General features: G+C 35.9%; 1 protein-coding gene across 1 annotated transcript in view; it reads right to left on the reverse strand.

Moving 5' to 3' along the window:
• LOC113226756 (putative inorganic phosphate cotransporter) overlaps positions 1 to 20,111 on the reverse strand; it is a 23,446-nt gene extending 3,335 nt beyond the window's left edge. The window contains exons 1-10 of the mRNA XM_026459485.1: positions 20,070 to 20,111; positions 18,703 to 18,842; positions 13,530 to 13,709; positions 11,008 to 11,146; positions 8,199 to 8,413; positions 7,842 to 7,997; positions 7,629 to 7,761; positions 6,144 to 6,268; positions 5,865 to 5,987; positions 5,608 to 5,752 (exon numbers count right to left, since the gene is read on the reverse strand). Coding sequence (XP_026315270.1) covers positions 5,608 to 5,752; positions 5,865 to 5,987; positions 6,144 to 6,268; positions 7,629 to 7,761; positions 7,842 to 7,997; positions 8,199 to 8,413; positions 11,008 to 11,146; positions 13,530 to 13,709; positions 18,703 to 18,804 — 1,318 coding nt within the window. The 5' untranslated portion in view covers positions 18,805 to 18,842; positions 20,070 to 20,111. The remainder of the gene's footprint in view (positions 1 to 5,607; positions 5,753 to 5,864; positions 5,988 to 6,143; positions 6,269 to 7,628; positions 7,762 to 7,841; positions 7,998 to 8,198; positions 8,414 to 11,007; positions 11,147 to 13,529; positions 13,710 to 18,702; positions 18,843 to 20,069) is intronic.
• Between the last annotated feature and the right edge of the window lie 4,413 nt (positions 20,112 to 24,524).

The raw sequence follows: 24,524 nt of genomic DNA on the forward strand, positions 1-24,524 counted from the left end.
GCCCGAATATTTATTATCGGCAGTTCAAAGTATATAATAAGAACTTTGTTCTTATTTATAGTGTTGCCGTTGAACTTTGTGACACCTATTGTTTAAATAAACGGTAATTTTATGGACTTATGAGGTATTATTTATTGTACGTTAAAAATTAAAATGACAACCCAGAGCCGTAATTTTAATGAAAATATAGCATATACAATATACGTTGAAGATTTACTTATGTAAGGAATAACCGCTGTCTTGAAAATGGTACGTAGGTAGGTAGCTTGACTGAACAAATCTATTTTATTTCATTTTTGCTATTTGACATTTTCATTGTTTTTTTTTTATTTTATTTATTTATTTTATCCATGAATGGTTTGAAATCATTAATTGTATTTTTCTACTATGGTCTATGGACTGAAATAAACAATTATTATTATAACGAAATAAGCTAATGTACCTAATGAATTAGCCAAAAAGTTCGCATGGTCTTGGCCACTGGTTAATTTTAAAAATAGAACATTATTTTGTCTTTTAAAATGTTTACTTTTAAAGTTGTCTAACATTTCAAACATGGAGGTCCATGACTTTGTCTACTCGGATAGGAGTCAGGCATGACAATACGTAATGTAATATATATTGTCTATGGTCATTTTAATAACAATATTTTAAGAATATGCGGGAAAATGTTAAATTTGTAATTCATTACATTAAAAAAACGCCCAGAACTGGCATAGGTGTCGTATTTCATCATGATAATGCCACACACATCTTTACAAAGCCGTCAAAAACCATTGCAGTTAGATTGGAATGAACTGCCTCCTACCGTATTCACCCGACATAGCCCTTTCAGATTTTCACTTGTTTGGGTCTTTACAAAATTCTTTGAATGGATACGACTTTGATAACGAAGAGCCCATCAAACCACACTCAGGGTTGTATTTTATAAGTAAAAACAGAATGTTTTTATGAAAGGGTAATTCTAAAATTACCCAAAAGGTAGCAAACGATTGTAGATTAACATGGTCAACACAATATTATTTGATTAAAATATTAAAATTTGAACATTATTTTTGAATTGTTTTTCATTATTCTTTGATCTTATGCAATTGGCAGCCATATTACTAAGTAATAACATTTCAAGGCAATTTTAGCAACGAAATAATAACTTCTAATATAGGTATTTCAAAAAATGTTTTGTAACACTCGTTAGCTGCTTTCAAAAGCTATAGAATTCATTTGAAATTCAATGCAAGCTAATAACTGCGTTTTAAACCTAGGTTCAAAACCAAGGTTCGATGTAGAACGTTTGAAGGCTTTAAAGCTTTAGTAGAAAACTTCATCTTAGTGACGTCTATTCAAGCCTTAGTGACGTAGGTACCTATATCGTTGTTGCAACGTTCAATATTGTTCCAAGCCTAACTCCATTTATGTCCTGATCAAAATGTAATAATCACCTGTAGTTATCAAGTTCCGAAATACATCAAGTATTTTTGAGTAATAATTGGTTTGGAGGATTTGAAGCCTTATTTGAAGATTAAATGGTACTAGAATGGATTTCCTTTTCAAACCAGCCTTAAGGTGCATTTAAATTCGAACGAATTATTATGTTTATTAAGTTCCATATCGTCTGAAAGGGTTGTAACCCTAACTAGCCGTGAACATGTTCACGGCAATGAAATGGGAAACTTCCGGTCCACAAAATTTATTAAAGAAGTAAAGTTTTAAGAAAGGCTGTAACAATATAAAGGTAAACGTAAAAAAAAACAGGTATAACAGCATAAAACACTCCCTACACTTTATTATTAAGGCACTTACCCCTAAATGGGCCGAGAAATTAAATTACAAAAATATAATAATAATAATAACGCACACACTCAACATAGCCCCGCACTAGGGAAACCCTGTGTCGCGGGTGCCATGGACACACACATAGACAACCACAAATTACACCCAAACTCACGAGAGAAATAAATGTAGGTCATACAAATATTTCTCCCGGCCCGGGAATCGAACCTGGGGCCTCTGCGTGGCAGTCCGGCGTGGTAACCGTTCGGCCACGGAGGCAGTTATATATATATACATGAAGGCTGTAGACTTATAAATTATTACACATGATTAGCTTATTAACAGCTCCGACTGTTGTGGCGGTCGAGTTGGGAGTGATCGTGGTACGAAAACAAAATGAGAAAGTGAAGGAAGATGGAACAATTAAAATTTAAAATTTAAATACATATAAAAAAAAAAAGATAGGATACAAGCGGAGAGAGGCGATACAAAGAGGTGAGATGACGGTGTAAGGAGGTCACGGTGTGCATAGGCTTTTTTCAAAAACGGATGATTTGCCATTGCAGATGATGAGATCGCAGAAAAGATATATATTGCGTAGGGTGAAGTGTCTGCCTGTCTCTTGATTAATCGGTTTTCAACGATGAGAAGATAATGGAGTGGTCGTGTAATTTAAGGACATACTTGAATCGTCCGCACTTAAAAAGGTCTATAGCAAATACCTGGCATAAATGAGTTTATGCGTAAGTATTGATAAGAATAGAGTAATTAATAGAAGAAAGAACAAGAATAGAATTTAAAGAGAAGTAGGTTTGTAGAAATTGAGAATCAGATCGATGCGTACCTAAAAAAAAGATGCTTGTTATGTAAAAATGCACCTTATTCATGAGAAATACTGTACACAACTACATATCACCACAAAAGAAGGGAAGTATATAAAAAGGCGGTGTTATTTCCGATTTATTTACTTCTGGCAAACACTAAATTTTTCTCTGCAGAAAAAAAAAATCCGGAGAAAAATGTTATGGTATTTAATTTTAATAAAGAGGAGTCATAGAAGATGATTTAGGCCACAGACTGCCAACTAATGCGGGCTGGGGACTTCACAAGTTTTTGAAGTATTGTGAAGCTTCTTCGACGTATAAGTTTCATCATGATATTTTCCTTTAGAATTAGTGAGATGTGTTGCTACTAAATTTTCACATATGTACGTAATGATAGTTTGCTCGATTTTTTGACGTTAACACGTGTGATCAGACTAAATCGAGTAAATGTGTAAGCAACCGATGATCGATAACAACTGTGGAATTTAAATTACGCGTTAGAGCCTACAAATTTGTTAGGTTTTAAACTTTACAGTGTCTATATATTCAAATCGACCAAACCTGTAGGCACTTTTACGTGATTGTAGCGAAACGTTGCTAGATATTCAAACTGTAGTGTTCATATTTGAAAATGTACCGCTATTCCAATGGGCTACTTTCGCTCGAAATCATATAGTGCAGGTGTCAATGAAACGGGTGTGGTAAGTATGTAATGGAACTGAAAATACTTGCTCTCCCTCTACGAAGCACTCAGCGCGAAGTTTTGAAATGTTATTGCACATTTGGCAACAATAATATAACCGAGAGTTTTTTTAAACTTTAACTCAGATTTCGAAATCGCTCGAAAAGTACCTTAATAACGTCAATAATATCTATAATAATAATAACGCACACACTAATAGCCCCGCACTAGGGAAACCCTGTATCGCAGGTGCCATGGACACATACATAGACAAGCACAAATTACACACAAAGTCACGAGAGAAACAAATAGAGCCAAACAAATATTTCGCCCGGCCCGGGAATAGAAACCCGGGACCTCTGCGTGGCAGCCCAGTGTGGTAACCGTCCAGCCACTGCGACAGTTAATTTATTACGTTTAGATCGAACTACTGCGGAATAGGAAGATTGAGTTCGTAAAATGATTAAAAATACACAATACCTGATTCTCGGTTATACTGGTTCAACTTATTTGATACGGGGATTGTTATACAAAATCAACTACGTATTCTGTCACCAAATGTTCTGAGAACAGTGTACCGCGGAAGAAAACATTTTAATTAGCACAGGAATTGTCAATTTCAAGTAAAAGTCAGACCAGTATGGTTGGGCACGGACAATCGGTCAACTTTTATATTTTGACGACAAATACTTTTAAGAAAAATTCATGTGTGACCGACAAAAACTCGATAGATTTCATTCCGGACTTTCAATAGTATGACAATGCATCAAAAAACATTTATAAAGCTCAGGACATGTAAAGGGTCCGAAACGATGGTTTGTTTGAAAAAACAAATATACCCGATTTAAATCCGAAAAAAATAGCTTTACTTCCTATGTGTACAAAGTTTGATGAGACTGCTAGTTTACACGTCCATTCAGCGAAATTTAAAGATAAAGAATAACTTGCCAGTCAATATTTAATTTTATCTTGTTTTGTTTTAACCCTAGCACTTGCTTTCAATCGAGTGGTTTAAGTTTAACCCCAAAGTGAGAGAACTGGGTCAAACAGAGGACAGATGTTAACAACACTTGCCACATTGAACCGTGTTGATCTACGTTGCATCATGTCGAGCGCGAATTTGTGGCAATCAATAACCAATCTACTATGCGGTTTATTAGCACTAGGATAGTTTGCGATAGATTCTTAGCACCTTCAATTACTTTTTTCAATTTAATATCTCGATGGTATACTTTGATTACTTATGTCAAAGCCAAATAACTTTTATTTCATAAGTTAGCAACTTACACTTGAAATAGTCATACTGACTAAACTCTACTGCAGATTCCATTAAGAAGAACGAGCATGAGACTCTAGGGTTTGTTTTTATAATATATACATATGAATACATTTATCATTACAATATTTATTTTAAACATCCTAGATAGAGAATACCCGAAAGAGCTAAACTAGCCACTACCATGGATTTTTGTCATCTAAGTATGCAGAACTTGTATAATAACCTTTAGTATAAAGTTTTTGTTTCACAATAGTTTTAAACCTCGTAAATGACAAATTTTGAATATCAATCGGAACCTTATTATAGAAACCTATACATTGTCCCTGAAACGAATTTGAGACTTTATGAACGACTGTCAAAAACAGCTAGTTTAGTTTTATTCCTCGTATTAATGTTATGTCTGTCACTATTTTTCATTAAAAAAATTATTTTCTTTTATGGTTCTTGTCATTATCTGTTAAAAGTCAAGTTCTTATTGAACTCTAGAAAGCTGGCATGACATTAGAGTTCATGTGGTTAGTAGAAGAAACAAGTTCTCTGAATTCCGCAACACATAGACCTAATCAGTCAGCTTTTACATGCAAAAATGTTTCTACTGTCTGTACACACTAAGGTACAATATCCACGAACGTAAAGCAAAAATATCTGTGTTTTAGTAACTAATAATTATCATCATCACTTCAACTGAAAGATATCCCCCAAATATCGCTACAATTACCACTTTTGCTCACATTCAGCGGATTCCCACAACATGTTATACCAGATCATGTTCCACACTCATATTAATAGAACTAATGGCCCCAACGGCTATCTGTCCTACGAACAGTATGCCCGCCTACTGTTACTAAAGTCTAGTCATTTTTTGGACTACGTCGGTAACTCTATTTCTAGATATTAATAAAAGTTAATTATTAGGACCCAGTGGCGTTGAGATCTTAAAATATCGCAAAACTTTTGGTTGGTAAAACAAAACTCTTTTTCGCCGTGATATAGAAATTAATGAACCAAATATCTCTAACAATGCAATATAAGTAAAATAATCAAACACAAACCTGGACGAGCATATTTCTTATTCTCAAAGTCAGGGTCATCCCAAGGTTGCCGATCGGACGTAGTGAATAGAATATAGATGAGATTGCATCCTAACGTTGTCCCTGCCATTGTGAGAAACACGGTTCGCCAGCCATTTAGATCCGTCTGGAAAACATAATTCTCATTGAACTTATACCCATTTCCTGGCCTTACACAAGATAATATTTTGCAGTATATACATCAGAGTACGAATGCCCAGATATCGTTTTTAACTCACCGGATCATTGTTAAGGGCAAAGCTGGTAAAAATGGGTATGACGACCGAGAACAAATTGGCGACGAAGTTCGTCAGCGATAGTAGTAAGCCGGCAAAATTCGGGGACAGATCCAGATGATTTAACTGCAAAATTAAGTTTAAATTTCATCTTAGAGCAAATCACGATGATCTGCAGGTAAAAAAAATCTTAAGATATTTATAATTTTTGTTGCTTTCTTTACAAATAAATAAGAAAGTATCATCGAAGGGTGCATAAATACTTATGGTGTGATATCTCACCATGTACCCAGAAATGTAGAAACCTGTCATAGTTAGGGCGAAGATCAACGACGCGACGGCGATCGTTCTGCTCTGCGGGCCTAAATACGCTAGTATCAGTAGCCCGATTGATACGCCGATTGAACCTGAAAAATATAATAAGGAATATTTTTTAACATGAAGAATTTTTTGATATCCATAATATTAACCTTAGAGCTAAGTCCAAACTCATGGTACCACGATTTCGTTTAACCAAGGTAAACAACTCTTTTATGGGGAACTGTATACGTTTTTACAATAAGATTCCGGAGCATATATTAAGTTTATCATTTCCTAAGTTTAAAAACTACATTAAAAATATTTTGATCGAAAAATCATATTACAAAATTGAAGACTACGTGTTAGATAAAGATGTATGGAAAGACGACATGGCTCCAGAATCCACACAAATTTGATTCAAAGTGTATTCCATAGCATTTAAGTTTATTTGAAAAGAGCAATCCCTAGAGTTTCTTGCTCGTTCTTCTCAGGGAGGTCAGCGTAGTGAACGAGAAGTAGCTTAAATGTGACGTTTTCAAGTGTAAATTTATTTTACCTATGGAATAAATAATCTTTGACTTTGACTTTGACTTTGACTTTATAAACCTCAATATATATTGTGGAACAAGTAGAAAGCCGAATTACTGCGGTAACATCGTCACCACATTAGGAACAATCAGAGATGGGCGAGCAAGCGTGCGGGTTTTAAGTTTGTTGTTTAAATCGGGTTTAAACCCATTAATGCCCAGAATCCAGGGCATAACTATAGCTAAATATTTGTTTGAAATCGAGTTTTGTTCAAATTTAATGATATTATTACAAAAATTTTATTGCTTTGTGATCTAGACGATTCGATTTGCCTTTCTATTGAATCGATTCGCCTGAAAATAGCTTTGAAATAAACCAATACAAAAAATCGTTCTTCATAAAAATTTTATCGTAATGTCCTTCCTTAGTAGTGAGAATCCACAAGATTGCAATGCGAGTATTGTGTGGAGTTACCTTTTTTTCGCCTAAAAACAATATTTTTCATACACCTCATCAACAGAACAGAACACAACAGAAAATAGTACATCGTATCGTTTGACCTTTATCATGTTTAAATTGGCATTGAATTGATATTCAATTATGTTTTTGTGAAATTACTTCACTAGTTTGTTTTAATTATTAATACAAAGATCGAACACTTAGAAAAATCCTTCGATCCGGTCGGATTGGAACCGACGACGTCTTCTAGCAAACCGTGCCAACTAAGCCACGCAACGAACCAGCGAAGCTCACGAATTTTTCTAAGTGCTTGTTGTCGTATCTTTGTATATGGTTTTTCAACGCCTTTTTTAGCCGTAGCGCCATCGATGAGAAATCGATGAAAGTATTTCTTCTCTCCTTAAGGTAACTGCAATTATCATATAAAATTTTTAAATATACAACGCAATTACAAGACTGCAAAGAACTTGAGCAACTCACCAATGCTATTGAAGATCTTTCTGCACCCAACGGCAGATAGCACGCCTGTGTTGTACAGTTTTTGACTGATAATACCAACGACCACCCCGCTGAGCCACATACCTGCATATGGCAAACCTGATAATGCCGCACTCTGTAAGGAACATATTTTGTTTTGAAAAAAAAAAAAAATTTTCAAAGAAGAAATTTTGACTAAAATTAAAAAATTCTCACGTTTCGTAAGGATATTTTGAGCGCCTTCTCGAGGTAGGTGGGCATCTCAGTGAAGAAGAGAACGAAGGCGGTGCCAACGCTGATATGCGCAATCGTGATTGCATAAATAGGTATTGAAGTAAAAATATGCTTCCATGGTGTTCGCAGAGATTTCTTCTGCAAAAGATTTTAAATATGCACACACGTATATCGTACACCTAGAATGCACTTAAAACGCAATTTTGAATAAATGTAACTTTGCTTATTGTAACTAAATCTTAGTCACCGGTTTCTGAACCGCGTAGATATTAAATTGTACCAATCGCATTGACATCGCGTCATAACTACCAGGTAATCTAATAATGGAGTAGTACAAACCTCACTACTAATATTGAGCCCCCGTTCAATGTATTCTTTCTCTTCGTGCGTTATCCATCTATGCTCTCCCGGGGTACTGGCCGTTAGAAATTGCCACATCAATGCCGTCACTACCATCAGGCCCGCCATCACGTAAAAGATCAACGGCCACCCGAGCTTCGTTTCTGCTAAGAGTCCTGACACCGGCATACCTATTATTATACCTAATTGCATTCCTGGAATAACGGATATCAAGCTATGAAAACATAAAGTACTATGTGACAAAAATTCTAAAATTTCACAAGTAGTATTAGTATTGCATAAAACCCCACCTTGTAGGATAATCGGTGTAATCAAATAGGATAGGTATAATGACACGGGTTCAATGTTCCTACGTCGTGAACAATGCCATTTTAAAGGAAGTAGATTGGTTTCCAGTAAATAATAAGGTTCCGGTTGACGTTAAAAATTTGCCATTTACGAAGTTTAAAACTATAGTGTAACAAGAATTTTACACTAAGCATCTTACAGCTCCTACGTACTTAGAGGGGTAAAATGAAGTGATCTGTTAAATCCTTTCAGAATGTTTTTATCTATAATATTTCAAACAAATGATGTCAATAATAAATGTGAACGAAATAATGTACGTTTACACATAGCAACCAGCACCACTCGTCAAAGTTCTGAGGGGCACTTGACTGCACCCGTCACCCTGAGACATAATTTGACAAGTCTCATGTGCCTACAATTTCACCAGCACCCTTCAAACCCGGAACACAGTAATGCTGACATTACTGCTTGGCGGCAGAAGTACGTAATGTGGCAGTACTGCCCGTTCCCTTTCACTAGGAGCTTTACTGCTACTACACGAAGCGAAGTAGGTAGTAAGTTTAAATACGTATAATTACTTATTACTAAAGATGTAATATGTATGTATAATATATGAAAGATGACAAATAAAAGATTTTATTATGAATTTTACTAATTTTATTCTAAAGGGCACCTATCCTATAAGTATCCTCTAAAAAATAGGTTAACATAAAGACAATTTCTTCAAAATCAGTAAAACCAAGTCTTAATGTTATGTAAAGATTAAACTAGTTACATCCATAGGCATTATTCATGGTAAAGAGATAATTTTGAAACTAGGAGACTCTTTCAGAAATTAGGGCACTTATGCTGGTTTTACTGATGTCCATTCACCTAAATACGTCTTAAACCAATGCTTGCAGTGCAAAAAATACTCTTAATGCAGTGTGTATAATACGTACTTAAGTTTAGTGTAAGTGGAATTCAAGTATAGTTTGTTAACCTGTGTGTAGTTGTTATATTTGTGGAGTTGAATTAAAACTAGGCAGCACTTCATATAATATTATATTATAATTTATAAATTCATCAAACAAATTCAAAGAAAATTGTGGTCTGTCTTTCACTATTTATGTTTGATCATGTTATTCACATACATGTGTACTATGTAATAAAACGTTTAATACTGCCGTTATATTATAGATTAACTTCCATTACAACAAAGTGTTATCATAATACGAGTAGCGTGTATTATGCAAATGACTATAATAGATTCTTTATTTTAACTTTCAACATCACTATCTGTAAACCTTTATATCATTAGTAATACATTACGATGAACAATATTTATAGTATATTATTTTTATTGAATGTCATGTTTTTAGTACAATGACATTATTTAATATATTTTTTGTGAAACACAATTTACTTCTTATGGTTGGTCCAGTCGGTGCGACGGAATTTTTCTTTGTATTTGGTCAATATTTGTATCGAATATTTGGCGTCTCGCATTTTTTTATTGGAATAATAATAATAATAATAACGCACACACTCAACATAGCCCCGCACTAGGGAAACCCTGTGTCGCGGGTGCCATGGACAGACACATAGACAACCACAAATTACACCCAAACTCACGGGAGAAATAAATGTAGGCCATACACATATTTCTCCCGGCCTGGGAATCGAACCCAGGACCTCTGCATGGCAGTCCGGCATGGTAACCGTTCGGCCACAGAGGCAGTTTTGCCTTGTTAGTGACATCTAGTGAGAGATTTTTGAATAACTTTCTCACCGCAGCCGATACCTTTACGGCTATCACAATTGACGCAGATGTCCTTTTTCGATCAAATGTATTTTATTGAGATTTTTTGTGAAATGACTCCACGAGGTTTTATTATGATTATGAAAACACAAATCTAACACACATGATTTTTTTTCTTTTCCTCGGATGGTTAGACTAATGGATGTGGGTTTAAGTCCCACCGGGTCGACGAAAAATTTTTCTGTTTGTCCGATCTTTGTATTTATCTCTAGCCAGGGCCGATAGCTGTCAAGTTATCTAACTGGGTAACGGAATACTTTCATAGATTTCTCATAGATGGCACTACGGCTAAAAAGTCATTGAAAACCAAATACAAAAGATCCGACAACCACCACATAGAAGCATTCGTGAGGTCCGCTGGTTGGTTCCATAGCTTAGTTGGCATAGCGTCTTGTACAGTTTGCTAGAAGACGTCGGTTCGAATCCGGCTCCGAATCTTCATATTAATAACAATAATAAATTATTGTTGTCATTATTTTTGCACGAAGAAATTTGTAAAGTTAGAAGTCGGGAAATTTTGGAAATGGCAAAACAATCTACAAGCACGAAATCTTTTAAGTCATCATTTCGGTTTAGTCATGTTAAAGGGAAACGCCGTAATTTTTTTCGTAGAGGGCTTATTAAAATCATTTAATGACATATATAGTGATTCTCCCGAGAAAAATACTTCAAGAATATCTAGCAGGAAGCAATACCTACCTCCATAAATGAATCCTATATACTTGGTTCTCTCACTTTCGGGCAACCACCTACCCAACAGTGTGTGACACGCAGGAAACAGGCAGGCTTGGGTGAGGCCTACACACAGGCGTATCGCACACACCACCATCCAGCCACCCTGGATTCAAAACAAATATGTAAGTCGAAATTGTAACAAATATCGTTATACCATTTCGATACCTCCAATGACCACTACTCTACTTAATTTTTGGTCATTGTCTGTTTTTGACGTAAACAACCTTATTGAAGTATTTGCTAATGTTATGCTCCCCAAATTTTGTGAAAATTATGAAGAAACAAAAAACAAAATTCGAAAAAAAGCAAAATATTCTCAGTGCAGAATATTAAAAAACCGACCTCAAAAATTCGTGAATTTTCATCTATTTGCCAAGTTTTATTTAAATCGGTTGTCTTGAAATTTAAATGGGACCACTACTGAGGCACCCTCTTTCTAACAAAAAAATAATTATCAAATCGGTTAACAAATGAATAATTTTCTGATACGTATAAGTAGTGAATAGGCAGTTTTGGGCACGCGTTTAGCGTATGTATAGAAGATAGGTATAATAATACGCCTGTAGTAATTAATTTCAAGACCGGATCGACTAACACTTTGTAACAATGGGGCACTAAAGGTATGGTCCTATACAAAAAAATACAAATTTATTTTATTCCTACAAAACTATTAGATTTATGGCAAAATATAATAAGACAATATTTAATTAGGACAATAGGATCTCTCGAATGGCATTTATTTTAGAGAGGTATCGTGAAAAAATCCGATGTCCGCAATATCGCTGATCCTACCCACTGTATCGCAAAGTTAAGATAAATATAGTGTACCTGCCTATCCCCAATTACGTCAATTTTTAATGTACTTAAGCGATTTCCCGAATCCCGAACAGGTCTAAGACCCAAAAATATTGTGAACGGCAGTCTGCATTTTCTGTCTGTGTTCCTCGAAGTTTAAGTAAAAAAAAACTCTACCTACCCCTATTCTTGATCGTTACCATTGCTTTACATTACATTACCGCATTGGTAATACTTTCCTGTAAGAATTCTTTCACAATGAGGACTGCTGCTACTTACTACGACTTTATAAGCATTTATAAACGTAGTGTGAATGGTTTCTTTATAAATTTCCACGGCACATATTATTGACGTTCTGCCCGATGGTTTTTTTTGTATTAGATTTGATAGTAGGTACGTATACAAAACTGTCGAGCCTTCCCGGAGCATGTAGTCCTGCTAATTAGTCAATTGCACCTCATGCGAAGTCCGACTTTACAATAACTATGTCAAGACGACGAGAGAGGTTTGTCAAGAGCGTAGCGAGGGGAAGTTTGTAAATAAATAAATGTGGTATAATAAAAGAAAAGGGATAAGGTCTGAAACCGTTTATTCATACGTGCTCCATCGCACGTCGTCCATATGTAAACAAATATCAAACAAAACCCATCGCGCTCGTCTTCTATTCTTAATTTCAAACCATCCCTCTCTCTTGCAAACTCATTCCCTCTCACTCCCGAGTTAAGATACGTTCACCCATCGCCTAAATTATTCTGATACATGCTTTCAATACTAGCAATCCCATATAAAAAACAAAATAATTAATGAAACTCTGCGCGCGGGTGCATGTACACACACATAGACAACCACAAATTTCACTCAAACTCACGAGAGAAATAATGTAGGCCATACAAATATTTCTCCCGGTCCCGAGACCTCTACGTGGCAGACTAGCATGGTAACCAGAAACAGTTAAAGTATTTGATCTCTGTCTACTTCAATAGGAGACAGGTCTGATGACATTATGTATGTGAAGCCTTATTATAAACTACCAGGTCTTAAGCTAAAAACCTAAATGTCACTGTGAGTTTGAACAGCATAATACTTAGTTCAATATAATCAGGTTCCTTATCGCGAAGTAAACAGGAATCATCAATTCTGACAATGATAACATAAATAATCGCAACTGTTTCAACAATCAGACAAAGGAGTTTAATTAATGAATTTCACTATTTACTTTTCATCGCGGTTTTCATTACAGCTTCTACTTTATGTTTAATCATTGTTATTTTGCAATGGTTTTTGTACCTAACCACAAATTTTGCATACAATATGGATTAATTTTAAAGGGAAAGGGTTTATTGATGATCTCTGTGTTTCAACAAAATTGAACGGTACATGAGGAGGTTGCGGTCTGTTAATGAATTCTATGATGGTTCCGTCTGGGTATTCTGAGTGATGTAGCATTTGAATTCGTTAATCTTGAACTTGAATTTTTTGTACCGAAAAATTTTGTTTGGAAACCTACCAAGTTTGTAAACCCATAGACAAAATTTACTAAACAAGAAATTGAAATAAAAATATCTTCACGCCTGATACCGACCAATTTTGAATTAATAAATATAATGTGCTCTTTACATTGAAACTGAAATTTATAAAAAACAATCGGAAGTTTACCTTAAATTAGTTCAGATTTTAATGCCGAGACCTACCCAAGCAGTCAAGACAGGTAGCAGGACACAGAGCAAAGCATTGGAGAGCACTGCCACCTGTAGAATCGGCTTTCCACCGAACCTCTTCAAGAGCAACCCAGCTGGCACTTGCATTAGCACATAGCCCCAGAAGAACGATGACAGGATCAAGCCTTGGGTTTTCTTGTCCCAGTCGTAAATCTGTTGAGAATTTCATTGTTTCAGCTTAAGGCGAGGTACTTCAATGCGATTTACAAATTTTGGGATAAATGTGAATTTATCAGCAGGGTCTCTATAGCACTTAAAGAGACATATCTCCATATTAAAATTGTGTGCAAAGTTAGATATATTGTTCTTATATAATTCGTTTTAAACTTTTATTTTTGCCTATTTTCAGAATTTTATAATATTGTTTATTTACTTTAAACAATGTACAGACATACAAAATAATTAATTATAAATTATAAAATAAGGCTAAGAAAATTGTACATTTCAAATTATGTAAGCCTCTGCAGCCGAACTAGGATTAAACCTGTATCTCAGCATGCAGCGCCTAACCCCAATGGTAACATAAACTTTAGCCCATTATAATTGGTGATCAAATTCGCACAACAGACTACTTAAACAATTTGGAAAATTTAGAAATAAAAATAACTTAAATATTAAAAACATGGAAAATTTGTCAAGAAATGAACACAAACCAAAAAATAGTTAATGCAAAAGGTTAAATGTGAGTATGCGTGTGAATGCGTGTGTGTGTTTAAATGTGTGTGTGTGTGTGTGTGTGTGTGTGTGTGTGTGAGTGTGAGTGAGTGTGTGTGTGTGTGTGTGTGTGTGTGTGTGTGTGTGTGTGTGTGTGTGTGTGTGTGTGTGTGTGTGTGTGTGTGTGTGTGTGACGGGGTAGAATGTGCGTGTGTATGTTGGTATGTGGGAGATAGAGTGTGGATGGATTTGTGGGTGAAATGTGTCAGGGTCATTTTATATGATTAATTGACATACATTCTATTGACGTACATTCTATTGTGTAACGAATTGATACATTCTTCAGATAATATCCTTATGTGTGTCGTATATTTTTTATAAGACCGTTATTTAATAATAAATACCTAAACCATTTGATCTAGGAAAACAGTTTTTCCCACTCCTCTTCCCGTAACTCGCCTTGAAGAGCGAGGATTTTTCCAAGGTTTTAATGAACAGTCGCTTTCTATCATCTACTACATCGTTATTAATCATTGGCTGATATTGTGATCGTATATGTAACCAGTCAAGTGTGTGTCAAGCACGCACGTGATAGGATATAAAATTTTGATTTAGTGAGCGATCTGGAAGAAGAGGAACAACTGTTGTTCCTCTTCTTCCAGATCGCTCACTAAATCAAAATTTTATTTAGTTAGGCCAAAACAATATATCTTAATACTGAAGAATCGAAAATTGTAGCTATTTAAAAAAAGAAACTATTTTTATTTCGGTTTAGGTTTAAAATTAAGTGCGGACGGTTTGACGTGACTTAATTCTGTTTTTTGTCGGTGTTACGGAATCCCAAAGGACTTTCCTCCTACTATTGAGTTTCCCTTTGTCCGCCCGCAGGAGATTATTTACGGTTATAATTAGGAGTTTCCTCAGTAAGTATTTACACACTTACTGTAGCGAAATGTAGTTTTATGATATTCATTTCCTTTACCGTTAAATTATATACATACACGCAATCACACCTGTCTCTCTCTGCCAAGTCTTGGTCAAAAGTACGATCTAATATTATATACTACTAGTATTAGACCTGCATTATTAACTACATTTTTCAGTGAATCTTGTGTTCTTGTATTCTAGAGTAGGCAGGCTCTTTTGTCATCACCACAGTGTATAAGAAAAAATCGTGTTTCTTCCTACAGACTTTTAGTCCACGATAAGTATTTGTCTGGTCGTGGACCTCACATAATACTAATTAATTGGGAATCGAGGGATACTAATTCATCTAGTACACCTAATCCAATATGGAGTGTTGTTGTGGGCACTGAGGCCGTATTCCAAGACCACATAAGTATTCGATGAAGAGCGTTCGAGGCCCGCAAAGCACTTAAATACATCAGCCACGGCTACAGCTTTCTGACTGTTGCAGTGAAAACCCTAAGTTCCTGGGAGTCACAGGCGAAAGTTCACATAATAGCGATGTTGCACGGACGCTGTTGGTCTGAAACCGCAATACCCCTCCCCGCTTCGTCTTCTGGTTCCTTGTCCGTTTCAATGCACCATCTGACTTTTAGTCACGGTTACAAACAGACGGTTACAAACATTGTAGTTAGAAACGAAAAATTGAATCTTGTGGATACAGTTGTATTTCTAGGTATAACGTTAGATGCTAAATTGCAATGGGGTCCCCATATAAGTAAGTTATCAAAACGGCTCGGTTTTGCAGTGTACGCGATAAAAAAAATAAGGAAACTTTCAGACGTCGAAACCGCTAGATTGGTTTACTTCAGCTACTTTCACAGTCTAATGACATACGGCATTTTGCTTTGGGGTAATGCCGCCGATATCAATAGAATCTTTGTCCTGCAGAAACGTGCAGTTAGGGCAATTTACAATCTGGGCCCCAAAGTATCTTTGAGAGATAAGTTTAAGGAAATTAACATTCTTACACTAGCCTCACAGTACATTTATGAAAATGTAATTTATGTTAGAAGGAATAGTAATTTATTTATGAAAAATATTGACAGACATAACACTAATACGAGGAATAGAAATAAACTAGCTTTTCTTGATAGTCGTCTTCACAAAGTCAAAAAATCATTTAAGGGGCAATGTATACGCTTCTATAACAAGATTCCGGTTGATATACAAAATTTGCCTTTCACGAGGTTTAAAACTATAGTGAAACAAAAACTTTATACTAAAGGTTATTATACAACTTCTGCGTACTTGGATGACAAAAATCCGTGATAGTAAGCCGTTTAGCTCATGGAGGTAGTCTCGATCTCTGATGTTTCAAATAAAAAAAAAATATTGTAAATGTTATTTACAAAGAGCAACCCCTAGAGTTTCTTGCTCATTCTTCTCAGGGGAATCTGCCTTACGAATGAGCGGTAGAGTTTAATATTGTGACGATTTCAAGTGTAATAATGCTTACCTATGAAATAAAGATTATTTTGAATTTGAATTTGAATTAGTTCAATACAACATAGTACAATATAATACAATACAATGCAGTGCATCGTGTGGCATCGCTTTAAGGAGCATTGAGTTATCCTCGTTGAAACCCTGGCTACCAAAGTATTTATCAAAAGGCTGAAAGCTATTTTCCTCCAACGGAGATACATCGTGTACTGAAAATGACAGTGATACAACGCAAAATTATGCGATTTTCAGCTAAAACAAAATGTTACCTACATACAAGTATTATACAAATTTTCACCTACCACAATAAAATAAAGTTATTTTTGAGAATTTCGTTTAGTATCACTTTTCCTCATAATCTTTTCATGTAATGTCGTCACAGAGGATTCATGAATTATACCATGAAATTTAATTTTAAATCTGGCTCAGCAATCCTGTACTATATTAGTCTTAATGCTAAACCACTGCAAAGCGACACTATTCAAAATAATTACGATATCTTTCACGGAATTACTAGTAATTTGTTTCACAACTCAGCGATCAATGTCACTAACAAAAAAATGTCAGCATCGCGCTGTCTCCCGTATCCCGTTCCCTTGTACCTACTGCATGACATCATTACGTCATATAGCCAATTCCAGGCAAACAACGAACACGCAGGTTTTGCATTATAAAGTTCGTACTCTGAAATCCAAGATGACGTTGAAAATAAAAAAATAAAATAGTATTTTGAATAGTGACATTGTCATACTCAGTGTGCGATGTATTTGAAACAGAATTGTTTTGCCTTGAGATGTCATGACACAAAATCCAACCAGCCGTACGTGGCGTGTAAGACTAAGCTAAGCTAACGTCCATTAGCGCCATGAATATTCATCAACGAAGTTACAATGGCGGCTTGTTAACGATCAAATAATTATGTATATCGATTCGAAGGGGTGTTAAAATATGATTGGTGTTTGTGTCTTAACATTGATGTTGGTATTCCGGAAGTTACATAAATATAACTTAATGTCGTCTATCTCCGGGCTGTAAAGTTTTACTAATAATAATAATGCACGTTGCATAGCCCCGCACTACGGAACCCTGTATCGCGTATATAGACAACCATAATCTCGGTATAGAGTACTAAAAAAACCGACCTCAAAACTACGTGGAATTACGTCTATTTGCTAAGTTTTATTGAAATATCCCCTAGTTCGCCACTATAGAGGACTTGACACTGGAGGTAATAAAAATAGGTTCTCACTACGATACTACACAAAGTATATTGAGAGAAAAACGCCTTGAATTGGAGAAATAGCAAAATCAACCATTAAAGTAATTGCTCCTAAATTAAAGTTAGGCGCTATTTATAAAAATGAATCTTCATGCGTGAACAGCCACCCTTCGAGGTGGATGATTTTCTTCAAAATGAAATGGGACCACTATGGAAGTACCCCCTTTCCAACAAAAAAAAAGAATCATGAAAATCGGTTCACAAATACCGGAGTTATCGCGTAACGTACATACAAAAAAAAAGTACATACAGTCGAATTGAGAACCTCGTTTTTGAAGTCGGTTAAAAAATTGCACCCAAACTCAAGAGAGAAACAAATATACGCCATACTATAATAGGATAGATAATAGGATGAATAAGTTGAGATAATAGTGTTGTTAAGAGTCGATACTACGAACCGATTCATTTTTCGATTTCTGTTGCGCGGGTCCACCGCTGCCACTGGACAGCTGGACAACGCGTACACTGGCTTTATTTCAGAATTTGTTTTTTACAAACGAAAATAAAGCTATTTGAAAAATGTGTATCATATGCTATACGTGTTCTATTTAGGTCAGTTGATATAAAAAAAAAAATTGGTATATGTAAAGTACTTATTGAATACGGCGGTTTTCTTGTAAAATTTCGAGGTAAGTTTGTCGTGAAAATTTTTAGGTATCGTGTTTTCACACAGTATAATAGTCAGTGCACATCCTTAATTTTATTATATATTTCTTTTCAAAGTTATTGATCAACACTTTCTCTGTTACGCAGAGTCAAATGTAATTGATTGTCTGACATACCCAAATAGCCCATCCTTACCATAATTCCGGTATCGTTGATTCTCGATTTGTCAGTCATGGCTAGCACCGCGACGCCCATGCTGCTGCGAACTACGATCAGTGACGTCATGCAGACGAACATGCAAACTGCCTGCACATGTCGAATGCCCCAACCGAAGGCTACAACGGTAAGAATAAGGTTAACACTATATGATTTTTGTTTACAGGTCGTTATCATCCCATTTATTGAATACAATTTAATAATGGGTCTGTGTCGCGGGTGCCATGTACACACATATAGACAACCACAAATTACATCCAAACTCACGAGTGAAATAAATGTAGGACATACACATGTTTCTCTCGGCCTGGGAATCGAACACGCAGAGGGCGTGGCATTCCAGTATGGTAACCGTTCGGCCACAGAGGCAGTTAAAATATATAAATATTAAATAAGCAAATATAAACAAACAATAGAAGGTTATAGGTAATAAAATTTTAAATAAAATTATAGGTAAAAAAAGTAAAGAAATTAAAAAAGTGACATTTTCGTCTGACAAAATAAATGAAAAAAAAAATGTGCCAGTACAAATTATGCATTGTCTACGGCCATTTAAAAAAATATATTTTACCGCGTATTTCAAGAACAGGCGGGAAGGTTTTAAGGTTATAATAACAAATCACACACATCTTTACAATGTTATAAAAAATTATTCCAGTTAGATTGGGACATGGTTGGCATGTCTTATCTCATCCACCATATTCGCCCGACACTCCCGCTTCAAATTTTCACTTATTTTGGTCTTTACAAAATTCTTTAAATGGACATGACCTTTATGACGAAAAGACCATCAAACGATACTTATAGAAGTATTTTATGAGTCAAGACAGGATTTTTTATGAAAGGGGAATTTTAAAATTACCCAAAAACCAGCAAAAGATTGTAGATCAACAATTATTGATACATATTTTTGAAATGTTTTTCATTTGTACCGCTCGGACTTTTTGACCGTTGTTTATTTTTTAAGTACTACTTTTTGGTTTCCTCACTTTATTAATAAGGGTACGAATGGTCCTTAAAAAGCAATACAATAATACGAAAAATAAGAAAATTTCAGACCCATTTCATGAATATTTGAAACCATCAAATTGAAAAACAATCGGAAACGAAATGATATTTGCCAACAATTCAAATTAATTTTCTAAATTGAGGGCTTCATTTTAAATTATATGGTAAAAACTGACAAGTTTAATGTGGTCTGTCGTCAAGTTGCGGATTTTTTGAAGACACAAATTTCTTCCACTAATAACACAAATATTTAATGTCAAAAGTCGATATCAATAGCATTTCGGAGGTCAAAATTAACTTGCCAGCTTTTATATGATTCAGAATAATAAAATATTTACTTCTCGTCTCGTTGCGCTGCTTCTCTGGACATTTTTCCGCGTGGACTTTTACCATATTTTCAAATTTTTGACTGCGCTGTGTCGCACTCCACCTCGCAATGATAGTTTTATTTTCTCACACATCAAGTAGTCCAAATAACTTTGAGATTTTGTGAAAATACACATACAGGAAAATAGTCTCTTTACGATTGTAATAGAATTTCATTTCGCGCTCGTGCCAACAGCGTAAGTTCCGTGTACCTACTCCCAAGCACTGATCTGTAAGTAAGCATCATTTGGTATGTGTTGTTTACCAACAGCGATAACATGGATGTAAAACGACGACTGTCATTGCACAGTAAAACTATTAATTACGAGCTCGTACAAACAAATTGCGTAGTACAGATGCAGCGTTTTAATTATTTGTTAGTTCAGAGAATCAATAAAAATAATCATTGAAAAATCATAATCACCTAATGAGTAGAGATTTTCGCAATCATAGAACAAAAATACATTAAGTTTATTCAATGTCAGGATTTCTTCTATAACCGCTCACGCGATACATGCAGCCGTAGACGCATACCACACCTAGAGGTGCCAGTGATGATTTTATACCGATTTATCGGATATCGAAGTTATAACAGGTAAAAGAACTAATATTAATTGCTATTTCGGTAACTACTCTAGCAAACCATAAAGTTTTTAATGCCTGGGTCTGTCATTTAAAAAATAAACAACTTCAAAAATACGTCACGACAATCGTGTGTTATTGTTTGGGCTGGTGATTTCGGTGTTTATTTATTGAAAACATACCGTAAGTAGCGTTTTTTAAGTTTACCCTGAATATAAATGTTTATAAACTATACTTTAAGGAGTAATTTCATGGTAAACGTTAGAACCATTCAAACGGAATATTATCATATTTATCCAAGTACATCAAAAATTTCATTAGTGCTTTTTAAGTGCAGGATTTGCGGTGTATTACTGCATTTTATTTGAGATGTTTTTGTTGGTAGTACGGAGGGTGTTTATTTAGTAATGCAGAATAATAATTTTTATTTATAAAAACTTGTATTTAAACTGAATCCTTTTCTATTTTGCGAAACCAAATAGCCACCATTTTGCGGTACGAGGAGCGCATCGCGTGAGCGGATAATACCAAGTGACTGGCGGTAAGCGACACGCCAATCCATCGCAAAGATGTTATAGGCACTGCCACTGCGTCTGTCACCCCGAGACATAAAATGACAAGTTCCATATGTTTGTGATTTCACCAACACCTTTACGCTTCTAAATCGGAACGCAGCAATACTCATATTACTGCTTGGCGGCAGAAATAGGGGTAAAAAAAAGATACTTCCCTGGACGAAATCTTTCACAAGGAGCTCTATTGCCACTGAATGTTTCACCACGCTGCTATTCAAGCTACATCGTCGACCTCATCATCACTTTCCATCAGGTGAGATGAAGGTCAAATACGCACTTATTTTTTCATTAAAAAAAATTGTGAAATTACTTCACACTAGTTTGTCATGATTATTAAAAAAGTTCCTTCGATCCAGCTGGGTTCGAACCAGCGTCTTCTAGCAAACAATGTCAGATCCTATGCCAACTAAGCCAAGGAAAGAAACAGCGAACCTTACGAATTCTTCTATGTGCTTCGTTTTTGGTTTTTTTAACGACTTTCTTGCCTTAGCGTCATCTGTCATTACAGACACATGGGACTTGTTAACCTACGTCTCAGGGTGACAGGCGCAGAGGCAGTGCCCCTCGGATCTTTGTGATTTAAAGCTCTGAGTGGCACTGCAACTGTTATTGACAAGCACGTTGCTTACTATCAGGCGCACCACTAGTTCGTCCCGCCGCTTGATACCTCTTTGTTCGTTTTATTACGGATGTGATCATGCAGCGAGATACTGAGAAACACCGTGATAACAAACAATAATTCCTCTATTGTCTGGGTTGAAACACTCGATATTGAATTCAAATATTAATTTTATTATACGCACTCAATGACTGCCATGATTCGTCTTTTCATTGTTTTGTGATAATCAAGAATCTCTGGCACATTTATTATTTTTATATTACAAACTAGGTCAAAGTCGCCTAGATGTAGATAACAAAGGAATTATTTTTCATGTTTTACAGGGTACTTTGCTAAGACTATAACTCTAGAAAAAGGTAGAACGACGCTGCAAATACTACAATGTACGACATTGTTGTAGCAGTAGAGCTCCTTGTGAAAGAATTGGTCCAGGGAAGTACTGCTTATTTATTTTTGCTGTACCTCATCTACTTCTGCCTCTAATCAGGAATGTGACGCTCCAATTTAGAGAGGTAAGCTGGTGAATTAAAATCTCATGGTGACGAGCGGACAGGTAATGCTCATTAGATCTTTGTGATTTATAGTTCTGAATGGCAATGCAACTGTTATGGATAGGCGTGTCGCTTATCATCAGGCGCACGACTGGTTCGTGTTATAAAAAAATCCAGTCAGTACCTACTACCAAAAAGGATAATCAACTTATATGTAATTACAATATTTTTATTAAATGTTTGTTTTTACCATCGAGTATATAACCAGAAATAGAGACGAAATAAGGGCCACTATTCCTGGTATCACATTGGCGATACAGCTCTTATAAATATATAGACACGCCAACTACTGACCTGTGTGTACGTCGCCGTATATTCCAAAAAATATTCTGTATTTATTATAATAAAGATAATATCTCTAACAATGCCGTGCTGTTCTATTCGGTGGTGTGGGAAAAAACATTAAAACATCTAATTACAAAACAAACGGAATCACATTTCGTCGGTAATTAAATATGTAATTTTGCAATTTTCGTCCATTATGGCAAAGCTCAAGTTAACTGGTCGATTTGAAGTGAAACAGTTGACGACACCCGTCAATTGTTTTGAATTCGGGCTAGCCAATCGGAGCGCAGTTGTCACAGTAATGATATGGCAGAATAGTTTTCAAGCAAATTAAATGACATTTCGTCTCCATTTCTGGTTATATACTTGATGGTTTTTACTGCCGCGATGTTCATCTTTTGTGATAACACTCCAATTCTTGTTATCGTATCATGGCGTTCACTATAAAGGCTGATTCATATCGGTGTAGACGGTGTAGCCGGGGCCGGGCCGTGCTCCGGTCCTGCGCCGGCCGTGAAACTGTTAAATATCTACATACATGCATTTGTATGAACTTCATGAAGATCGGGCCGAGTCCATGCCACGGCAGAACCACGGTATTTTTTTCCGGTTCCAACCGGCCCGGTCGCAACATGTCGTAATATGAATGCATTCGCCGGGCACCCGAAGGGTAGTCAACGTTGGACTATAGTGTAGTGGACTCCAGTCAATATGTACACACTATCTTCTTTTTAACCGACTTCAAAAAAGGCAGGATTCTCAATTCGACTGAATGTTTTTTTTTTGTATGTATGTTACGCGATAACTCCGACATTCGTGAACAGATTTTGATGATTCTTTGTTTTGTTGGAAAGAGGGTACCTCAGATGTAGTCCCATTGAAATTTGAAGAAAATATTCCACCTCTAAGGGTGGCAAATTAGGGGATGAATGACATTTGAGGTCGGTTTTTTAGTACTCCGTACTGTTTTTCTAGTTTCAATTTGTGTTTCCAATACTTCGTCATCAAGAGCTATTGCAATAACTGGCAACTCAAATTGTGAAAATTGCATTAATAACGCAACCCTATCACTCAAGAGAAATGGGAAATACGTGACGGGCCCGACCGGGCACTGTGAAACGTGGATCAGTGTTAATGCTTGCCATCGCGGCGAAAGGATTTCCTAATCGACGTAAGGTACTCGTCGATTGATGTCCAGGGTGCGCTAGACGCACAGGAATGGAAGGAATTCTTGTAGGGAGTCTCCTCTCGTGCACCCACTCCACTTTATTATTATTGACAGAAGCATTGAAGAAACATAAAGAAAAATTATTTCGATCCGACTGTCGACTTTCGATACCATCGGGATTTGTCGCATGCCGCGACTGCACTCACCGAAACGGATCATAAATAAAATTGCATTTGTAAATGTGTCCCAGAAGTGTGCACGGAAGTGCAATATATTTTGCTTGACCGAATTACGTTATTAATTAATTACCTGTTAAACTGGATATAGTAATTTCATTTAGTGATGAGACGAACAAGTCATGCGCCTGGTCGGTAAGCACGACTACCTATAGAAGTTGCACTGCCACTCACAGTTTTAAATCGCTAAGATAAGATGCCACTGCGCCCGTCACCTTGAGACGTAAGTTGACAAATCCCATGTGCCTGTAATTTCACCAGCACCCTTACCCTTCAAAACCGAACGCAGTAATGTTCGTAATACTGCTTGGCGGTTAAAATCCTTATTTTAGGGTTTAAGTTGTAAGATTTTCTTCTTTACCTTCCAAACTACTAAATAGCATTAATTGTAAGTTATAAAAATAAATAAAT

Source organism: Hyposmocoma kahamanoa, unplaced genomic scaffold, assembly GCF_003589595.1.
Source record: "Hyposmocoma kahamanoa isolate Upper Pololo Valley unplaced genomic scaffold, ASM358959v1 200, whole genome shotgun sequence".
Lineage (NCBI taxonomy): Eukaryota > Metazoa > Arthropoda > Insecta > Lepidoptera > Cosmopterigidae > Hyposmocoma > Hyposmocoma kahamanoa.